The following is a 21245-nucleotide window of genomic DNA, read 5'->3' as shown; positions in this document are numbered from 1 at the left end:
GCCTTAAATGAATTAGCTTTAAATTTTTCTTATGAAAAGTTTTGAATATATACAGAAGTAGAGAAAATACTATTCATCTCTACCCTTAATTTTTTACCCCCCGCCCCCACCATATAATTATGAAACAAATCTAATCTAAGATATTATTTAGATGAGTCAAGTCTCCATGTTTTAAAGAATTATAGCCCAGTGATATAATAATAATGGAAAAAACACTATACATTTGAGAAATAATTAAGAGGACATTGCAAAAAAATATGGAAGTTCTGTACTATTTTTTTATTAAAAAGGAAGAATTAGTTTCTTGAGAGTATAGAGTGTGAATTTGATGTAGGTTTCAAGATAAAATGTTTTTTTTTTTTCAGAACATGGACAAAATGTAGTGGTAATCCTAGACATTTTAACATGCTAAGAATAAGGATTACTCTATTGACCTCATTTCCTTATTCATTTATCCAAATTCCATCTTTTTTATAAATGAATTAAGTCAGCTAATTTCCCTTTTTAATAAGGTTACTAGACTGCTAGCTCAGGAAAATACCATAGGATAAAAATGAACCTTAATTTCAGCAAGATACTAACAAAAGTCTCTTAGGTTGTGCATGCATTGGAAAAACGTGAGCTGGATCTTCGTACAATTAGGTAGGGATTGTGCCCATGTTGTGACCATGTCTAGAGGAATAAGTAATGGATCCATCAACTTGGAGGACAGCCTCCAGTTGTATTCTGGAAGACTCTGTGGCCCTGGTCAGGTCTTAGATTTTAGGCAATGACTTGGACACAGAAGACATGAGACTACTCTCAAGGTAGGCTATGAATTTATAGACTTTCAAGAAGAGACCACACATGTCAAACTGAACTAAGTTCATGGTTTATTGGGCCAGAGAAAAAGAAATTTATTTTAAACAAGGTGGGGAAATGGAGCAAGAACGTGCCCAGCCTGTCTCAGTACAGCTTTTTTGGTTCCAGAATCCATGATGGATCCCATGGTTGCCACTTACATGGTCCATGTGAGGCAATGGGCTGTTGTACCTGAAAAGCTAAACTTCACTGCTCACCACGTCCCTTTTAATATTCAGGGCTTACATCCTCAGCCAGGAAGAACTTTCACAAACTGGAGACATTGACAGACCTCCAGACCCCTTCCTAAGGCTTGAACAAAACAGAGGGTCAGTTGAGTCCACATGGTGATGGGCAGAGGAGAGCAGTCAGTACACTCCTGACCCTAAGCATCATCTCTATGTCCCTCTTTACTGCATCCTGGAGAGCGGCACCTTTGCCAAATGCCCCCTAGGACCTCTATGAGATGGAGGAGCAGAGGAACAAGGGTTTCTATTCTCAGAGGATGAGGTCTTGCTGGAACTAAGAAACTTAATCGTGTACTGCATCACAGTCGTTTTATACCCGGAGCTTAAATCATTATTTTTGAAGAACTTACATAAATCATCTATGTCCCTAATGTCTTCTTTTAAAGGATTATTTACAGATATTGAGATTCTCTTGATTATTGAGCCAAACTCAGCATCACTAAAAGTACATCTTCATCCAGGGGTAAAAGATTTAGCGTTCATGTATTTCTGATGGTCTCTGTGTCTCTGGTTATCCAGCATCCTAGAGAGTTCATTTCCCACATGAGCCTCTCAGATTTACAGAGGACATGAAACTGGGAAGACCCTTTGAAATGCCAGTGACAAAAATCAAAAATTTTTTAAATATCAGAAAGGTTAGAAGCATGAGCTAAAACGTAAAAGAAACTAAGATTAAATACGAAGTCCTACCTTTAGCCCCCAAATAAGCATTTAAATAGAAAATAGAAAAGACCTAACTTAATAAAAGTGCATATGATTTTTAAAAGCTAGCTTTTTTAATGAACTGCTAGCTTAATAAGAGCCAGAAGAATGAGCTCTCTATGAAAAAATTGCATCAGTAAATGTCCTCATCAATGGTGGTAACTATTGTATTCTATACAGTCCATACAGGTGAGGCAATAGCTGTGGCATTTGGGTTAATTTTGTATATCTCATTTCAAGGAGGTATTAGCCAGCCATAGAACAGGATAACTTGAATGTTTAAGGGTCTGGTCTCCAACCCGTGTCTGATGATAATGAGAATAATAGCAACATCCATGTATTGAAGCCCATTATGTGCCATGCTCTGTGGTAGACATTGTGTTGATACTTGAAATGGCTTTGGACTTGGGCATCTTCAACCTAAGAAGGTCAAGGATAAGCTACCTCCCCATCTAAACTTTAAACTCTGTGATGACAGAGACCTTTGTACATAATGTCCAGATGGTGATGAAGATGCTAATGATGATCATGATAGCTGCTTCCCAATCTTTGAGGAATAAATTAATCAAGTTTATAATAGACAGGGAGAAAATATTATATGGCTCCAGAAGGGAAACCAGATCAAACGGATTGAAGTTATAAGGAGGCAAATTAAAGCCCAAATATAAAAAAGAAATTTCTATCACGTATTGGTGCTCAGAAATGACACCTGCAACGTTATAAGGAGGTCTGTCTGCTATTAAGCGCTCACTAGGTACCAGCCACAGAGGTTACCAGCTGGTAAAGTTGATACTATTATCCTCATTTTATACATGAAGAAATCGGATGGCAAGTAAAAACTTGTCAAAGTTCACACAACAAGGAAGAGAAAGATTAAGAGTTACTGACTTTAAAGCTCATATATTTTCACTAAATTATAATCATCCCTATCATTGGAAATACTCTTACATGGACATTGGATAAATGTCCATCTACTGAGAACATGTTTAAGCAAATTCCTGCATTGGGTGAGGGTAAGTCCTACCTCTTTGATCCTTCGAGCACTCAGTATCAATGAGTCTGTTTGTCAAGTAATAAACTCTCATAAGAATGAATGTTTAATGATCTGCCTCATAACACCATAGAGTAATAGAATTATTGATAGTATTTTTTATGACTCTAAAGAGATCAGTTTGAGGTGAGGGAATGATAAATGCTCTCAGTGAGGGACACTTGCTAATTGTTCCCAAGTTTCATTAGGAAAGCGCTTAATTGGCCTCCTAATATAATTGCTTCTAGGCCGGTTCATTTACTTGCTGCCCTAACTCTTCTATTCTAAAGCATTTCTGTAGCACATTTACTGGTAAAAAGAAGGTTCAATACATGTCAAAATATAGCCATGTGCCTTAATATCTGTTATGAACCATAAATGTGGGCTTGAAGAAAGCCAAGTAGTTAGAAGTAGAGAAGAAGAAGAAATTATCCCATTCAGAGGAGGATGGGAGGATGGCCAGGAACTCAGGTGTTGATTTAACAAGCAGCCCATCTGCAGGGGATGGTGAGGAGACCAGCCCAAGCCCGGCAGAGGTTCAGGGGGTAGAGAGCAGTGGGAAATATTGTGGGGTGGGGTACATAGGATAGAAAGAGCCTACAGAGGGGCTTGGATTCTGAGCTGAACATTCAGCCCTGGTGCTGCAGGCATCAGAAGCCATGCTCGATTCTTGAGTAGAGGAGTGGATGAGGAAAGTAGTTCAAGAATGTGGGGAACACGCTATGTTAGGGAGGAACTGGAAGCCACAGTGTCAGAAATAGCAGGGGTTGTTTTTAGAAAGGAGTCTCCTCTGAGGTTGACAGGAAGCATTGCAAGATAGACAGGAGTAATAATGCTGCACTTACTGTGTGCCAGGCAGTGTTCGCAGCGCTGTAGGTTATAGGCACTCATTTATCCTTTTAACAATCCTATGAAATAAGTAGTAATATTATTATCAGTCCCATCTTCCAGGTGAGAAAATTGAGGCTTCTCAAAACAATTGGCCTAAAGTCACCAAGAAAAGATGACCAACATTCAGCCTGTGCTCACCTCACAACCATGCTCTAATGATCAATCACAGTGTACTTAAAATGATTATCTGATGATGTTACTATCTGGTATCATCTAACTGTTTTAAGTCACAGCTTGAGCAGATTGTTCTCAGAAGCAGCAGACACCACAGGGCTGAGTTTGTATTCCTTGGCCCATGAACATAGTCAATAACCTGATCTCCGTGCTGGATACACATGCTTCCTTCCCGCAGAACCTGAGGAATATGGGACAGACCTTTCCAAGTCTTAAAGTTAAACTTATATTCTAATAAAGATAAAAATCAAATTAAGTGTATAGTTTAGATCTGTAGTTGTTTTATTTATAAACATTATCACTTTCTTTCCACACGCATGGCACACCACATGTGTACGTTTTTCTCCCCTCAGGGGCTCAAGATCTGGATCGCATCCGACTCTCCACCTACAGAACAGCATGCAAGCTGAGGTTTGTTCAGAAGAAATGCAATTGTAAGTATGCCAGTTGTTTGGACTAATTACCCTCATGAATCCTGTAGTTTACATTTGTTACTTAGTTTATTAAAAGTAGGCTTGCTTGCAAGTACCGATAAAAATATGTTTGTACAACAATAAAAGGAGTATTATGATACACAAATGGTAGAAAGACTGTTCCCAAGTAATTCTGAAGGCTTAATGACTCAACTGCTAAAGTATTGGAATGGATGAGCCTCTGGATATGTATATAATCCTGCCCTTGGAATGGTTTAAATCCGGATGGATGGTTTTCTTCTTTTCTCTAGCTTTGGTATTATAAATGCAGTGCCATCAAAATCGTTTCAAAGATTTTAGAAAATATCAGACATTAAGTCCTCCTTATATTTCCTTTACAAATATAGGAAAATGTCTACAAGCTCCTGGAAAACATTTAAGTTACTTTCTGAAACTACAAAAATTAGCCCTTTGTATCAGAGTATTAACTATTTTTGCCTACATCAGACAATAACAAGAGAAGAGGCAATACTTAAAGAAACAAAGAAACTTGCTTCAACTTTTTCCCAAATTTTAACATGTAAGCAGCAATCTAGCTCACCATTCACAGTGAGCAGGTTCGCATTCCTTGCCAGGTCAATGCTTCCATCAGATTATCACATCCATTTTCTCTTGGAAAATATATTGCTTCAAAGTTCATTTATATGAGCTTACTCTTTCCTTTTTTGAAAACTGACTGCTATAAAAAATTAATAACTCTTCTCATTCTCTAATTAGTATCAGGTGAATTTTAAAATTGAAAACCGTAAAGTTCTCCTGCATACATAGACATAGTTCTTGAATATGTGGCAGGGAGACTAGGCACTTGGTGAATGTAGAAACCAGCCATGTCCACATCTCTACCCTCCCAGAGTCTCCAGCAGATGCTGCTTGGGGCCCTGGGCAGACCCCGCCCCCCAGCGGCAGGCTCCTGGGTTTACAGCTAATCATGACTATGAAGGTGGGCAGGGTACGGCTGCTCCTCAAGTTACAGCTTATTCTCTAGCCCCAGTAGCTAGAAATGGGTCAGGACAAGAAGGGAGAAAAAACTTAGGTGGGTCAAATATCAAAGATGTGTGTTGACTCCTCACAGGAAGCTAAACCAGTCCCCCAAAATGCAGTGAGAAGAACACTACAGATGTGGGAAGGAATCTGGGGTTGTACTTGCAGTCCTGGGTGTTGATAAGTCATAAAAGCCCTTTCGGGGACTGGTGTTAAAGGACAAGGAAAATGCTCCCACAGAAGAAAATCTTTCCTTCTCCCCTCAACCCCATCACCCATATTTAAAAAAAAGAAAGAATGTCTGTGTTTCCAGCAATGAGAAAGTGATGGGATCCTCCCACTTTCCTTCCTCATTACCACTCCAGTGGCCCTCAATATAGAGGGAGTTCTGTCCCCTTAAAGCTTTGCCATGCAGAGCCTTCCTTAGACTACTTTCAGTAGAGATGGGGAATTTTAAAAAGACATTACAAAATGGTAAGGATGAACAAATTAATTAATTAAAAGGAAAAGAAAGGAAGGAAGGAAGTAAAGAAGGGAGGAAGGAAAGAAAGATCAAAGGAAGAAGGGGAAAGGAAAAGAAAAGAAAAAAACCCACATTGATTTGGCAACCCTGCAGCCAACATTACAAAGGGCTCACACTGTTTGCCCTAACTGGGTCCAGCAACCCACAGGCCATGTCCCATTCCTCCTACTCTCTGATAAAGCCCCTTTCTCATTCTTGGGCACCTCGTTTTCCGTTACCTGTTCTTCTCTGGCCCTCATCCTTATTCTATATCCAGAATTATGTCATAGTCTCATTCACCCTCTTGGAAAACAGTGGAGAAAACAGTGACCTTCTTGGAAAGTAGCGTTGATCCATCTAGTTGTCTAGTTGCCCCTCAGTGCATCCGTTCATTTACCCCTTAATTTAGGAAGCTTATAGTGAGTTCCTACTATAGGTTTGCACTGCACTAGGTACCAAGGATAGAACAGTGGTGAGTAAGATGTGATCCCTGCCTTAACCTTGCCCAAAGTCTAATTAGATAGATGGATGTTTAAACAGACGTATAAAACAGTGTGGAAGTGTAATGCTAGGAATAAGGACGTAGAGTGTAGGACCACTAAGAAGGCAGTGCCTTGACCTGGGTGTGAGGGCTGCTGACAGGAGTTTCCTGGAAAGGGCGGAGCCTTAAAGAATTAGTAGGCATGAGGGAAGTGTTATTTGCTTTACAATGTACCTTATAAATATCATACGTTTTTAGAAGGAGGAAAGATATTACATTCTATACAAACTAGACAAAAGTAAGGCTCAAGGCAGAAAAACAAGCCTATGTTGAGTGCTCTGCTAAAATTAAGTTTCATTTTAAAGTTGTTTCTACCTTGATCAGAAGGCTTAAATGCAAGCACTATATGTGTTTGCTGAGTTTTCCTTCCTGACAAAAAATATAGCAGTTGTGATGTTGAGGTACTTGCAAAACGCTAACACAGTTGAGCCTGGTTTATCTTCATCACAGTTGAAGTCTTCCTTTTAGGAAGATAACCAGAAGCACTGATGGTTGTGACACATTAGTCAGCATTGAATATACACCCCTGTATTAGAGAAGGATAATTTCTGTCTGCAATAAAACCTAACCCACAATAAATTTTGGTACCTAATAATGGAGTTTTACTCTGCAATAAAAGAAGTAAGAAAAAAATCCAGAAAGTGTGCTTGTAAGTGCATTGTTTTATTGAAAACTCTTACATTGTATTTACTTCATGGAAATCAATAGACCTTAACTGAGAACAGGTTGTTTATTTTAAGGCCCAGACCTTATTTACAGGTAAAATTTATTTTGTATATTAACAAAAGTAAGCTTTAAAACTACATAATGGAAGAAAAAACATAAAAACTGACACTTGTAAAGTTATCACCTAGAAAAAATAAATATTGCCTGGGTATAACATGGAATGTATAGATTTTTAGGAGATTTCTTTTTTATCTAAATTTAAAGATCAAAAGAGTTAGTTAATTTCCCATATTTTCTTCCCCACAGTGCTTGCCTACTCTGTTTCTAGAATATTGATTCCTATCACTGACATTAATGTTCATTTTGTTTAATACAATTCCTGACGGATGCTGAGAATAACTCGTTGTCAGTGTTCTAAAAAACTCTAAAGGAGAGGCCAGAAAACCATGGCCCGTGGATTGAATGTGGCCCAGCATCTAATTGTGTATAGACCGTGAACTAAGAATAGTTTTCACAGATGAGTATTTGTAACCTATTTGATAATAGGGAACACTAACTTGTGACTCCAATTAAGCAAAATGCTATCTCCCCAAAATAATTCTATTCTTTTCATTGGTAGATGTGCATTTTTTTAAAATTGGGCTCAATTATTATATTTTTAATTTCATAAGTAAAAATGTTGTGGAAACTTATTTTCTCTACATAGTATCTACACAGTATTACTATATAATATGGTGGTGTCTCTTGGTCCACAAAAAACATTTACCAACCTCTGCTAGAAAAGAAAAGTCGTAAGAAGCCCATCTTTAGCAGACTCACTGATACAGAGAACTAGTGGTTACCAGGGGGAGAGGGAAGTGGGGAGGGGCAATATAGGGCTGGGGGGTAAGAGGTACAAACTATTATGCATGAAACAAGCTACAAGGACATATTGTACAACATGGGGAATATAACCAATATTTTATAATAACTATAAATGGAATGTAACTTTTAAAAATTGTGAATCGCTATATTGTACACCTATAACTTATATAATATTGTCAGCAACTATACTTCAAGTTTTTTTTAAAAGCCCATCTTTTTTTTTTTCCTCAGACAAAAGATTCTTCATTTCTTCAATTTTTCTCCATAGGCTCTGTTTTCCGAATCAGCTTTTCCCTTTACCATTCATCTTGGTACCCTGTCTTGCCTTCCCTCCCCTGTCATGGCTAGCACATTCTCTAACAGAATAAAGGAATGAATGTGTCTGAAAACTAGGGGACAAAATTTGGCTATTCTATTTTCTAGGAGGAATGGGACAGAAGGGAGAATACAATAATATTCCCAATACTCCTTCCTAATCAGCATCCTTCTCTTTAGCTTCCAGGTGTCCTGGTGACTTTCCACAAAATAAAAACCCTATATACCGTTTATGAGCATGTATGAAAATGGCAGCATCTCAGCCTTTATTTTGAACAAATAACCGTCTTCTACTAGAACATTATTTCCTCGGTCAGCATTGACATGGTAAATGACCCAGATACCCTGTGATGTCAGCAGATCTTTTTTCAGAAATTACTTTGGAGTCAACGAAACGCAGCCGTACGTTCGGGAACAACAAAAGGCAACAAGAGAAATCGATCAGAAATCTCTAATCCCTACTGTTTAACAGTGGGGACAAAATAGTAAGGAGGCAAGAGGATCCTCTCCTCCACACCCACAGCAGATGTTGCACCATCTTTCGTTCCTCTGGTTACAGTGTGAATTTTCTTTCTATCACTCATAGCAATTCAAATTGGATTCAAATTTTGTTTAAAAGAAAAAGAGGACAAAAGGTATACGTTTGCATCTGGCTTTCTCAAAATATCTTTCCTCTAGTAAATGAAACATTTTTTAAAAGTATCCTTCATTCAGATATCATTTAAAGTCAGAACACATGCTTTTGTCTGTAACATCTCTAAACTTCTTTCAGGATTTCTTGTGAACCAAAAAAAAATGCAGTTATCTATTTACCTAAATGTTTCTCTAACACTGCAAAATTAACCCAAGTGAATGCTCTCTATGTACTAGGTCCTGAATAAATTCTCTCCTATGAATGAATGAATATGCCCCACTAGATTCATTCTTCACCAGCCAAGTGACTAGTCTTATGCTGCAAAAGTAGCCTGCATTAACAAATGCTAATATCCCACTCATTTTTCTTCAAGCTAGTGTGCCAGCATATTCCTCATCTCTGCCTCACTTTTAAGTGTGTGGATTTCTGGCTGCCTGTGTCAGTTTTCTATCTTTGCATAACAAATGACCACACACTTAGCAGCTGAAAACAAAACACGTTTATTATTACCCTGTTTCTGTAGGTAGAAACCCAAGCAGCATGGCTGGATTCTCAGCTCAGAGTCTCATGGACTGACATCAAAATGCTAGCTGGGTCTATGGTTCTTATCTGGGGCTCCAGGTCCTCTTCCAAGTGAGCTGGCTGTTGGCAGAATTCATTTCCTTATGGTTGAAGGACTGAGGTACTCATTTGCTGCTGACAGTCAGCCGGGGACAGCTCTCAGTTCCCAGAGGCCACTCACATTCCTTGCCACATGGCTCCCCACAGGCTGTTCAGAGTTTAAATGTCTGTTTCTTCTTCCATGTGTTTCTCTGACTGCCTCCTCTGTGACCAGCCAGAAAAATACTCTCTGCTTTTAAAGGACTCATGTGATTAGGTCAGGCCCACCCAGATCCTCTCCCTGTCTTAAAGCCAACTGGTTTGGGACCTTAATTACATCTGTAAAATTCCCCACAGCAGTACCTGGATTAGTGTTTGATTGAATAACTGAGACAAGGTATGTGCACTCCGGGTGCCAGGAACCTTGGGGTGGGGCGAGGCGGGGCATCCTAGGATTTTGCCTACCACAATGCCCAAAGTTTAAAGTAAAAACACAGGCAAGAGAAATAGCTCCCCCCCAAAGAGATGTGTTTAAAAGAGAAAGATAGAAGGACTCTCTCCACTCAAGGAGTCAGAAGGAAGAGCAGGAAGGTTCACAGTTAGGGAAATAAGTGACAGATGTCAAACCCTTGGAGCATAAGTATCTTTGTATTGTTCCAGATGTGTTGGACACACATTTTCATTCCTGACGTTGAATCTTTCTAAACACTTGTTTAGAATAAAGACAAGTGGATCATGCTAGAATACAATGTTTCCCAAAATTCCCTGTGGGGAATTTGGTGGTGGCAGCAGAACATAAACAAACCCATTAAAGATGCCCGTGCACCAGGCGATGGAAACACTGCCCCCCTCTGGGCACGCTGGACCGACAGCAAAAATGTCTCCCCTTAATCAGGGCAAACTTCTGGTAGAGAAAAGCTATGATTTTAAAGCCCTGATGCTTGTGATACGAGTTTAATTAAAGCTACTTCTTCCCTTTAATTGCCTTTATTTTGAAGATCTTAAAGATCAGGGTTTTGTTTTCTTGTTAGAATTTTTTTTTTTAGAGGGTGCTTGAAGCTTTGTCTGCTCAAGCTGCTACCACTTCACGTACAACCTGTGAAGTAAGCCAACACCTGTAGTCTTGTTTCCAGGCGTCTGGATGTAACATGCGTCAGCTTCCTTCCCTCTCTCTTGCTTCTGCTTTATGCCAGGAAGCTGTACTAACTAAGCACTTTTACTCTCACAATTTAGGAAAGAGCATCGTCTTAAGTGCTCCAGTCAGTTGGGAAAGAGTGGCGTGTAGAGAGGAGTGCCTTTCAACCTTCTCCAACCGCATCTAAAGAGGGCCAGAGCAAGAAGCAATGAATGACCTTCCCTTAGCGTTCCGCTAAGCTCTGTTTCTGGGAGCCTGCGGGATCGGCCTAGGGCCAGTCAGCAGAGCGATGAAGGGATACCCAGGGGGTTCTCTCATGCAGTCTGGCTCCCAGGAACCCCGGGCTCTGGTGAACACTGAGAGAAAACAAAAGACAGTAGGGAGGACAGGGATGGAAGAATGGCCTCTCCCACATAACCACACCTGTTATCCTGCTGGAAAGTCATTCCTGATGCCACCTTGATTTACTCTTCAGTGAAACTTTGTTGGCATTTTGTCCTTGTTATTAACAATCACACATTTATTCATTCATTCAACAAATATGCACTGAGATGTGCTAGGTTCCAAGCATTATGCTTAGACCATGGTGGAGGGAAAGTATGGTAATATTCCTTAGTGTACAAATTTAGTATTAGTATAACCTCAAGTTTAGAATCTAATGATGTGTCCTATTTATTCAAAGCTTCTGATTTTGTTAATATCAAATAGTAGATACACCCAAAAACTTTGCTATAATAAACATATCTAGCCTGTCGGTCCCCTGAGAGAATTGTCATTTTTCTGAAGAAAAGAAATTACTCATATTGGTGGTTAAAAGAAACCAAGTATACCTATAGCTACTGAAATGGATTAAGTCTGTAGTTATTTTTATTCCTTCATGGCGTTGGGCTAGGACTTTTGCTTTATCTCCTTTTCTATCAGGAATTGTAAAGTTGTTTGTTGCAGGTGAGAAGAGCATAGATGCCGAGTAGGTTCCCTTGGAAAAACACCAGATAAAATCATATAACTGAGAACTCCACTTCTAACTTCCCAATATTAGCCAACTGCCGTGGTAAACAGTCAACTGCCCCACGATGCCTGTCAAGACTTGTCATCAAGAGGCAAGCATGTGGACCACTAGGCCTGCTGCAAAGCTAATAATAATGGCACCAGCCCTTAATTAACTCAGTTTCTCAGAAAAATAATGAACTTCAATGTAAGATCAAGAACGGTTCATTTTAACTTTCAAATTCAACACTGATGAATAAGATGGTGATGTTATATCATGGAGAAGACTGAGAAACATTTGTATAGCCTAATAGCATCAGAATCTACTTCAAACATGGTCATAATCATTTTCTTCTCGTTTATTATGCCGGGAGAGTTCAATCAGTGATAGGTGGGACTTGATTAGAATCAGTGCTTTAGCTTGTGTTTCCCCAGAAAGCAGACTTCACAACAAGACTTGTGTGGAAGTAGCTCATTTGGAGAGTGAACCCAGAGCAGAACAAGAAAGGAAAGCCAAAAGACAATTCTGGCGCTTCTAAGGAAGCTTGTGAAATGCACCCTAGAACTGTCCATCCAGGGCTGACAAGGAGGAGGCAGTAATCAGCTGCTCTGTCCTGCACTGGCCAAGGGCAGCCTACAGGACTTAACGCCCCCGAGCTTCTGGGTTGCACATGTGTGCTTGGCAGGCAGTGTCTGGTATTTGTGCTGAAAAGTCCTCGGGGGTTCGTGGCGGGAGCCTGAGGCCAAGTGATGTCTCATTGCAGCTACACTGAGCCGGTCAAAGTCTAAGTTGTGATGGTCACTCCCGCAGGGGCTGGAGGAAAAAAGTGCCCTTTTCCATCTGTCCTAACATTTCTTAGGAGAGATGGAAAAGGGCAGAAACTGGAGACTTGCTGTAAAAATCTAATTCAAAGTCAATAAAAGCCCAGAATAGGGCAGTAGAATGTAGGATAGAGTTAGGGCACTTTGAAGAAACCTATGCAAAGTTATCCAGTGAAATCTAAAATGACTACCCAGAGGGGAGATAAGATACTAGATTTTTCTTGCTTCTAAGGCTATTAAATATATTCTGAACAAAGTTGAACACTGACAGTGAGAAATTAATCATTGTTCAAATATTTCTTTTCATTTACCTTCTCTTATTATTTTTACAATCCTTGGTACAATACTTTGAGAAATAATAAGCTTAATAAATGCTTATTCAATTGAACATAGTTAAATTTAATTTACAGTATGACATCTATTGAGCCAACACTTATTATACCTCATTTTGAATAATCACGCAAGTCTGGAAACACAATTTAAGGAAAACTGAATACTTTTTCCTGATAGGCAGTGGATGTACTGCCAGGACCTTTGAGGACCAGCATGATACTCAGTTTGATTTTACACCAAAGATATGTTGTAGACCTTTTCCTGAAGCTCTATTATATCATCCACCTTAACCAGGAAATTGAAGTGAAAATAAAGTGTTATGTTTGTAAGCAATGATGCTTCTCCCCAAAGATCCTTAACAAAGAGAACTATCTTGGTGATAAAGGCATATGTTGGGAGCAAGGAAGATGTTGAGTTTGGAACATAAAGTAATTTGGTGAGCTACTCAGATGTTGTTTAGATTCATATTTTAGAAAGGTATATAGCGCATGGCTCACTAATGGAGATCAAGTCTGAAAACTGTCATTTGCTGACATTTTCTTTCTGAACTCAGTGTTTGGTTAATGTGAGTGATGACTAATATCTTCAATGTAAATCACATCAAAATGCATTTGTTAACCCTGGTGAAGCATACCACTTAACTGAGTTCCTAACAACTTTTTAAACACAATTTTGTCATGATCAAATATACTTGAAAAATCCTAACTGGCTACTTTGCACGAGGCTTTCTCCACCACAGTGTTCTTGGGATTCTCATGATATTTTTAAAATAAATTTGTCTGACTCAAATGAGCATCAATTTCCTCTTCTTCCTGTCTCTCATCTAACTCCATCCTTTAAGTCAAGGGTCCCCAACCCCCGGGGCCTGTTAGGAACCAGGCCGCACAGCAGGAGGTGAATGGCGGGCAAGCAAGGGAAGCTTCATCTGCCTCTCCCCATAGCTCCCTATCGCTCTCATTACCACCTGAGCCATCCCTCCCCACCCCCCGTACGTGGAAGAATTGTCTTCCACAAAACCAGTCCCTGGTGCCAAAAAGGTTGGGGACCGCTACTTTAGGTCATGCTCCACAGCAGTGGTTCTCAGACTTCCTTCTCTTTCAAAATCACCTAAGGAGTTACTGAAACCTAGGGATGCCCTGGCTGAACTCCAGACCTATGGACTCAGAGGCCACGATCTGAGATCCACTCACTGCTCTAAAGATCACCTCTGATTTTCGCTGCTGGACTGGTTGGCCGTAGCTGGGGGTCTGAATTAGCTGACATGGGAGTTGGAAAATGAAATTAAGCATTAAACTTTGCAGGATGCAAATTCTCAATCTCTCTGTTTACTTACTGAAAAATTAGAGAAGTCTTATATAATGGGCAATAGGAAAGGTTTCAAAGGTATAGACCCTTCTTTGCAGTAAACCCAGCACAAACTCCACTGGCCCAGTCAGGTCAATACAAGATCCGATTACACCAGGATCACTCACTTCTCTCTGCCATTAGTCCCTCGACCCTCTTCCTGCTGGAGTATCCTCCCCGCCTCGTCTCTGTGTATTCATATCCTGCTGTGATTCAGAAACCATCTTGAGCTCTACCTCCTCCTCCTCTAAACCTTTCCAAAGTCTCCAGCCCACAATAGCATCCTTGTATGTTGAGCTCCAGTAGTTTTTTTTTTTTTAATCTGCTCTATGAATATGGACTTTTGATAACATAGTGTCTCGAACAGGGCTTCAATTAGGCCTTCTGAATGTGTCTCTCCCATGGGAATCGTAAGCTCTTTTAGGGCCAGACTCTCCTATTGTGTTAAATCACCTACCACATCAGACATGTAGAATTGTAGGATCTTTAAAATTTCCAGTTGGATCTAACTTCTTTCAAAAATATTATGGAATCTCATTTCTTGCTTCCTTTCCCAACTCTGTCCACATCAAACATGTAGAATTGTAAAATCTTTAAAATTTCCAGTTGGATCTAACTTCTTTCAAAAATATTATGGAATCTCATTTCTTGCTTCCTTTCCCAACTCTGTATGTATAAGCATATGGCAGTCTTTCTCCATATGTTTATGCCCGTACGTGCAATAGATGTATGGTAAATAGTGATATGTTGAAATTTTTTCTCATGAGCTGATGCTCTCTGAATTTCAAGATAAGTATTTGATCTGAAAGTGAACTAAACTAGTCATCACTGTTACAATCTCTCATGGGTTTTTATAACATCACATCCGTTAAGAGGAAAACAAACCTGAAATTATAGAAGAAAAGCTTGTATTAAGGGACAAATATTTTTATAACTGACAGAGTGGAGCAAAGATTGAAAGAATTTGGAGGGGATTTTTATAATTCTATCTGAATACGACAGTAAATTTTCTCTCAAAAATAAGAGTAATGCCTAAAATGTATATAGTGCTTTACATTTTTACTAAACATTTTCCATTTTTGTTATTCCCAGGACACCTATAAGATAAGAAAGGTGGATATTATTATTTCTATTGTACAAATGAAGAAAGACTTGAGTCCAAATCTACTATCTTTAAGTCTATTTTTTTTCTGTATGAGAAAAAATAGATTGTTGTTGCATGCTCAAAGCACTTGTTTGCTAAATATCTCTATTCTTCACCACTTAACAAGTTCTGTATGATCAGGGACCTGCCTGTCTTGTTCATGCTAATTCTAGAACCCAGAACAGTGCTGCCACATAATAAGGGCTGAAAAAATACTTAATGTATGAATGAAGTTTTAGTCTCTGGAATGGAAGGCTAAGAAAGAAGGCTTGTTAGTGGCTTGGGGTAATGAGTTTGAAGAGGACTCTGAAGTCATTCCAGGCACTCACAAGGGGATACATTCCTCTCCCCACCTCCTCACACCCCACCCCTGTGGCAGCCTGACCCACACGTGAAGCTCCTTAAAAGCATTTTTACTTAAAGTCTACTTGGCATTTAGAATACTGAATGAAATTTGCTGTTTGAGAGCCGTCATAGGAAGAAGACAATGCTTTAATGTGTGCTCATCTTTTAGTGTTCAGAGCATCAGAATTTACTGGACAACTAAAAGAATGAATCTCCATAATTAACTCTTCCACAAGCCTACAAACCTATTTTCAGGATCTGCTATGTGAATGAACACAATTTGGCACTCCAAACCCACAGTATAAACTACTCAGAAATACCACCTGAACTTGGTTCTCATACTCCGAAGAGTGTGGTTACAAGGGAAAATTCATGCTGGGAATTTTCCTGAAGGTCAGGAAACTTTGGTCCAGGGAGGGGAGAGTTGGATGAGTTTTCAGGAGAAACAACCTATCTCTTTTGCAGTGGGATTTGATGAGTAAATCAACAGCAGAACTCACCCTGCTCTTACCTGCATGTCTCAGAGGTGGAAAAACGAGTCATAACAAAGCCTCAGATAACGGTCACCATCACTTTAAGTATCGGTGGCAAGGGTGGGTGAGGGTTGAGAGGGCATGTGTATGGGCGTGCACACACATATACACACACACACACACCGTCTACACACTAGAGGGTATGCATATTCCCAGTGGTATATCGACAGATTCTGTTCAATTCCCAGCCTAACTGCAGTTTTCTTTTCTCCTAATTAAGAAAGCACAGCAGAATGCAAAGAGTGACCTTCTTGTAGATATAAATCTCTAACCTTTCTAAAACGGTGTACACAACTAAGAGTTGTGAGTTTAAGTTTTATTCAGGGTCTTACAGAGGACTATAGTCAGGGAGATAGGTCTAAGGAGCTGCTCCAAACAGGTAGTGGGGGAGCTAATATATATATATATATATATATATATGAATTTTTTGGCTGGGAAATACATGATGTCAAACACACATCTTGGTAAAAGATTACTGCTAGGCACAAAGAACAGGTATCTCAAATTAATGATTTTAGTGTTTTTCTGTGTATAGGAAGATGCAAGAATCTGGGGTCATTGAAATTCTTCCTGAGATATGCATCTTAACTATCTAGGTGCCCATTTATACAAAGCACAGAATGCCTCATCCTGTTTTTTCATCCCTCAGGGTGCACTGTCAGTGGCTGATTGCAGTGGGTTGCGGCTTAACCCTTGTAAAGCTGGATGACGAGTAATAAACATTCTTTGTTCTTTTTTTGTTCACAGATGTGTATAGACATAATTATATAAATCATTCTTAAACTGCATAAATTGATAGTGACCAGCTTCTTGTGATGTACCTCACAACCTATTAGAACATAGGAGGCTGTCTTGATGCCGAAGGACTGAGAACTTCTGCCTTAGAGCAGTGCTGCTCATACTTCAGTGTGAATACAAGCTCCCTGGGGATGTTGTTAAAATGCAGATTCTGATTCTCCAGGTCTGGGGTGGGGACCTGAGAGTCTGCATCTCTAACAAGCCTAGTGTCTTGGGATTCCAATTATGGTCCTGGACCAGCAGCTGCAGCATCTCCAGGGAGCTATTTTGCAACCTTGTAGGTGAGTCCAGTGTGCGGCCACGGCTGAGAACCACCACTCCAAAGTGAATGAGATGAAGTCACTAGATGATGGTCATTGACCCTTCCCAGCGGCAAGCCCTCTGAGAGCCTTCTTAAGGCTTAAGTCAGTGATTGTCAAGAGTCACCTGGAGAGCTTTGTCAAAACCCTTTCCCACCCTGCTAGATTTTAGAATCAGTAAGTGGTAGAATCTGGAATTGGGAATTTTGAGGAGCCCTATTTCATGAAGTGTCTTTTGATTTTCCTATCCTATCTGTACCCTCTCTTCCAGGTTTTACCCTACTTATATGATTCTCCTACTTCTCATAAAGTTTATGACCTCGGTCATTTCTATCTGGTATAAATGAGTTTGGCATTTTTGCACTTATCTCAGGGATACTTGGATTTAAGTCATCTGTATCTATGAAATAAAGAGTCCATCTCTTGTTAATAGAGTGTAAGACATCAGCAAACAGATAAGAAACATCGCTTGAGATCAACAAACTCTTCTCTACCCACATACAAACATTTCCTCCCACCCCTCCATCCTGCCTCTGACCCAGCCATTTTCTTCCTGATATTGCCTGAATTTAAGGCAAACTATTGAAGCTTTGTCTATTTCCATTTATTTATAAAGACAGACCATGACGTATTAATAATAAATGTCTGAAATTAACATATTATTTTTAAGATTCTGTGAAGTACTAAATATTGCTTTTAAGAATACATTTTGTCAGGACTTCCCTGGTGATCCAGTGGTTAAGACTTTGCCTTCCAATGCAGGGGGTGTAGGTTCAATCTCTGGTTGGGGAGCTAGGATCCCACATGCCTCGGGGCCAAAAAAACCAAAACAAAAAACAGAAGCAATATTGTAACAAATTCAATAAAGACTTTAAAAATGGTCCACATCAAAAAAAAAATCTTTAAAAAAATAAGAATACATTTTGTCTGTTCTTGATATGGTTAATGTTATCTGAATAATTCATTATGCAAACTGATGTCTTATGTAATATATTAGTATAAAACATATGCAGTTTTATAGATGAGGAAACCCCACTTTTAATCACCTGTGACTAATAGTAGGTGCTCTGTGATGGACATTTAAAGCTTGATGGATATTTAGTAAAGTGTGCACAGTGCCATCTAGTGTTATACAGTCATCATTGCATGACCTAAATAAATACCTCGTTTTCTAAAATGACTTGATAGCTCAACAATAAGTAACATACTTATACAACTGTCAGACCTTTAAAACAGACCTCTTAATAACTTCCTAATGACTCTCAACTTAGCACATTTCTTAATGTTCCTATTTAATTAAGCAAAAGGCTTGTGATACTTACCTTTTTCAATAATAATTAATAGATATTGAATGCTTGTTATGTACTAAGCACTATGTGAAGTGCTTTACGTGGATTATCTCATTTGCTTCCCACAATAACCCTGTAATGGAAAAGCTGTTATTGTCTACATTTTACAGATGAGGAAACTGAAACTTAAGGACATTAAGTGACTTGTTCAAGGTCATAATGGATAGCCAGTAGGGAAACCGGGTGGAGACCCAATCAACCGCCCAGGAACTTGTACTACTCTGTGCTGTGATCTGAACCTCTCAAAGTAGTTACCAGTGAAATAAAGCTTCCAAGAAATCTTTATGAAAGCAGGCCTTCCTTACCAGGTCTCTGTTAACAAATACAGTGAAATCAATTCAAACTCCACTAACGCAGAATATTTGACAACCAAACTGAATAGGTATCTGCTTTTGTGGCTGGGATGGTGTTTGTGCTTCTCTGATATCACCTACATAATATATGCTCAAAATTGTATGTTAATTAGTTTATTGAATTTGGAGGACTGGGCTAAAACTTAAGTTTGGATTCATAATAAATCTTGTAAATTAATAATAGCATAGCATGGCTGCAGATCAGAGAGTGTTTAATTATTTTAACACTAAAATATTATGTGCCAAGCCCTGTGGTCAGCACTTGTGTATACCTTTTCTCTTTTCTCTTCACTACAACTCCCTCTGGGTGGCATTAGCTTTCTCATTTCTAAAAAGGGAATGATAAACTGTATAGAGGTGAAATAACTTGCCCACAGTTTTACGGTTATTAGTGGAGCCAGGAGTGAAACCTCAGTCTGTGTGATGGCAAAATCTGTATCATTTCCACTCTGCCACTCCTAGAAAATAATGTGCATAATTTTAGTTGTCTGCGTACTGCCACCCCCTCTGTAAAAATGCCACGGTCTCTCACTTGGACTAGAGCGATAGGCTCCAGCGATTTCTGCATGCGTGCCTGTCCATCTCTGTTCCTTTCTTCCCTCACTGTCAGAAATGATGCTTTTAAGCTGCATTGCTGACCATGTCACTCTGCTGTTCAAAACCCATGTCTTAGCATAAAGACCAAAATCTTTATAGCGGTTACAATGCTCCTCCGCCATATCTTGTTCTTCAGGCCCCTTCACGACCATATCGTAATCCCGTTTTGTACCTGGCACCCTGTCTGTCACAGTAAGTCATGATTTCTGATCATCTGTTTGTGCGATAGTGAGGCATGCCTGTATCCCCACCAGACCGTTAGTCCATGAGGCAGGAGCCACACCTGTATGGTTTGCCATCGAGTCCCCAGGACCTACCACAGTGCCCAACACATAATTATGAAAACTAGTTTTTTTTAAGTCACTTATAACTATCTATTCTCACAGCCAGAATTAGTATTTTATTTTTGCTTATACTGAGACCTTAGATGTGTAAAGACACAAATACGGAACAGATTTATTTTTAATACCTTTCATATGATTTTCAGATGTTTTACTTGTCTATCATCATAGGCCATTATTATTTCCTATGGTACATGCCTTGTTCCAAGCATTTTACCGGCATCATCCCATTTAACCTTCATAGTCATCATCGGAGGGTAAGGACTGTTATCAGCCCCACTTTTCTAAGATGAAGAGCCAGAGAAGTCAAGTAATTTGACTGTTGATATATCTAAGATTCAATCCAAGGCTTGTGTGATTCTTCATGACTATGCCTTGTTGTGTCTTTAGCAATTGAATGCATCCTTAGAAGACCCTGTCTCACTGTTGTCATTTCCTTGTCATGCACTCACTTAGCCAACAAATATTCTTTAAGCTCCTATGATGTGTGAGGCCCTGTGACAGTGCTAAGGGTGTGAACAATTATCATGACAGACAGTCTCTTTCTGTGGCATGTGCGATGCAGAGGCGGAAACAGTTGACCAGCTGGTCTGTACAGAGGTGGAAACAGATGACCAGCTGGTCTGTACAGAGAGTCCACAAATGCTGTGATGGGGAAAAACAGGATTCTAAGGTGACACATAGGAGGGATACAAAACCTAGAGGCAGGGGATCCAGAAAGACACCCTTGAAGAAATGGTATTGACACTAAGTTACGGTGGATGAGACACAGATACGAAGTAAATGAGGCCAGATCAAAAAGAACTTTGCAAGACATGTTGAAGAGTTTGGATTTCAAATGAATGGGAAGTTATTAAAGGACTTTCAGCAGCATACAAGTGACATGTCAGATTTGCAGTTCAGAAATATCACTCTGACTACAGTGTGTAGGACGAATTGGAATGGAGAGAGAATGAAGACAAAAGAACTGATTTCGTCAACCAATAAGAGATAATGAAGACAGCAATGGATGATGGAATTGGGTGATGCGAATAAGGGTCCATGGAAATGGAGGCATTAAAGTGACATTTAAGAGATATATTCATAGGACTTGGTCACTGAGAGCATGTGGGATGTGAGGACCCAGGGATGAAATGCAGATTCTGGCTGGACCAAGGGGAGGAACAGGGGCTAGTGCCATTCACTAGAGAAGGGAACCCCAGAGAAAGTGGGTTTGGAAGAGAAGAGGTGAGTATAGGCTGGACACGCAGAGGCTAAATTGCCTAAGGAACCTCCCTGTGGGTCTGTTGGCCACTCCCATGGACCTGTGTTATTCCACTTGTGGGAATCCCGAGGGCCTCCCTGTGCTCTACAAAGTCTCCTAGTCTAGCCGTCCAGACTTATCTCCCTCCACCAGCAGCCATT

At 39.7% G+C, this 21245-nt stretch overlaps 1 protein-coding gene across 39 annotated transcripts in view; it reads left to right on the top strand.

The window, feature by feature from the left end:
* Positions 1–21245, top strand: part of DTNA (dystrobrevin alpha) — a 387334-nt gene that overhangs the window by 268126 nt on the left and 97963 nt on the right. For all 39 annotated transcript variants that reach the window (XM_082416073.1, XM_082416058.1, XM_082416049.1 and 36 more), the window contains one exon: positions 4239–4319. In XM_082416073.1, the coding sequence (XP_082272199.1) occupies positions 4239–4319 (81 nt within the window). The remainder of the gene's footprint in view (positions 1–4238; positions 4320–21245) is intronic.

This window comes from Balaenoptera physalus, assembly GCF_965194825.1.
Source record: "Balaenoptera physalus genome assembly, chromosome: 12".
Taxonomy (NCBI): Eukaryota; Metazoa; Chordata; class Mammalia; order Artiodactyla; family Balaenopteridae; genus Balaenoptera; species Balaenoptera physalus.
This window is presented reverse-complemented; position numbering and strand designations above follow the sequence as displayed.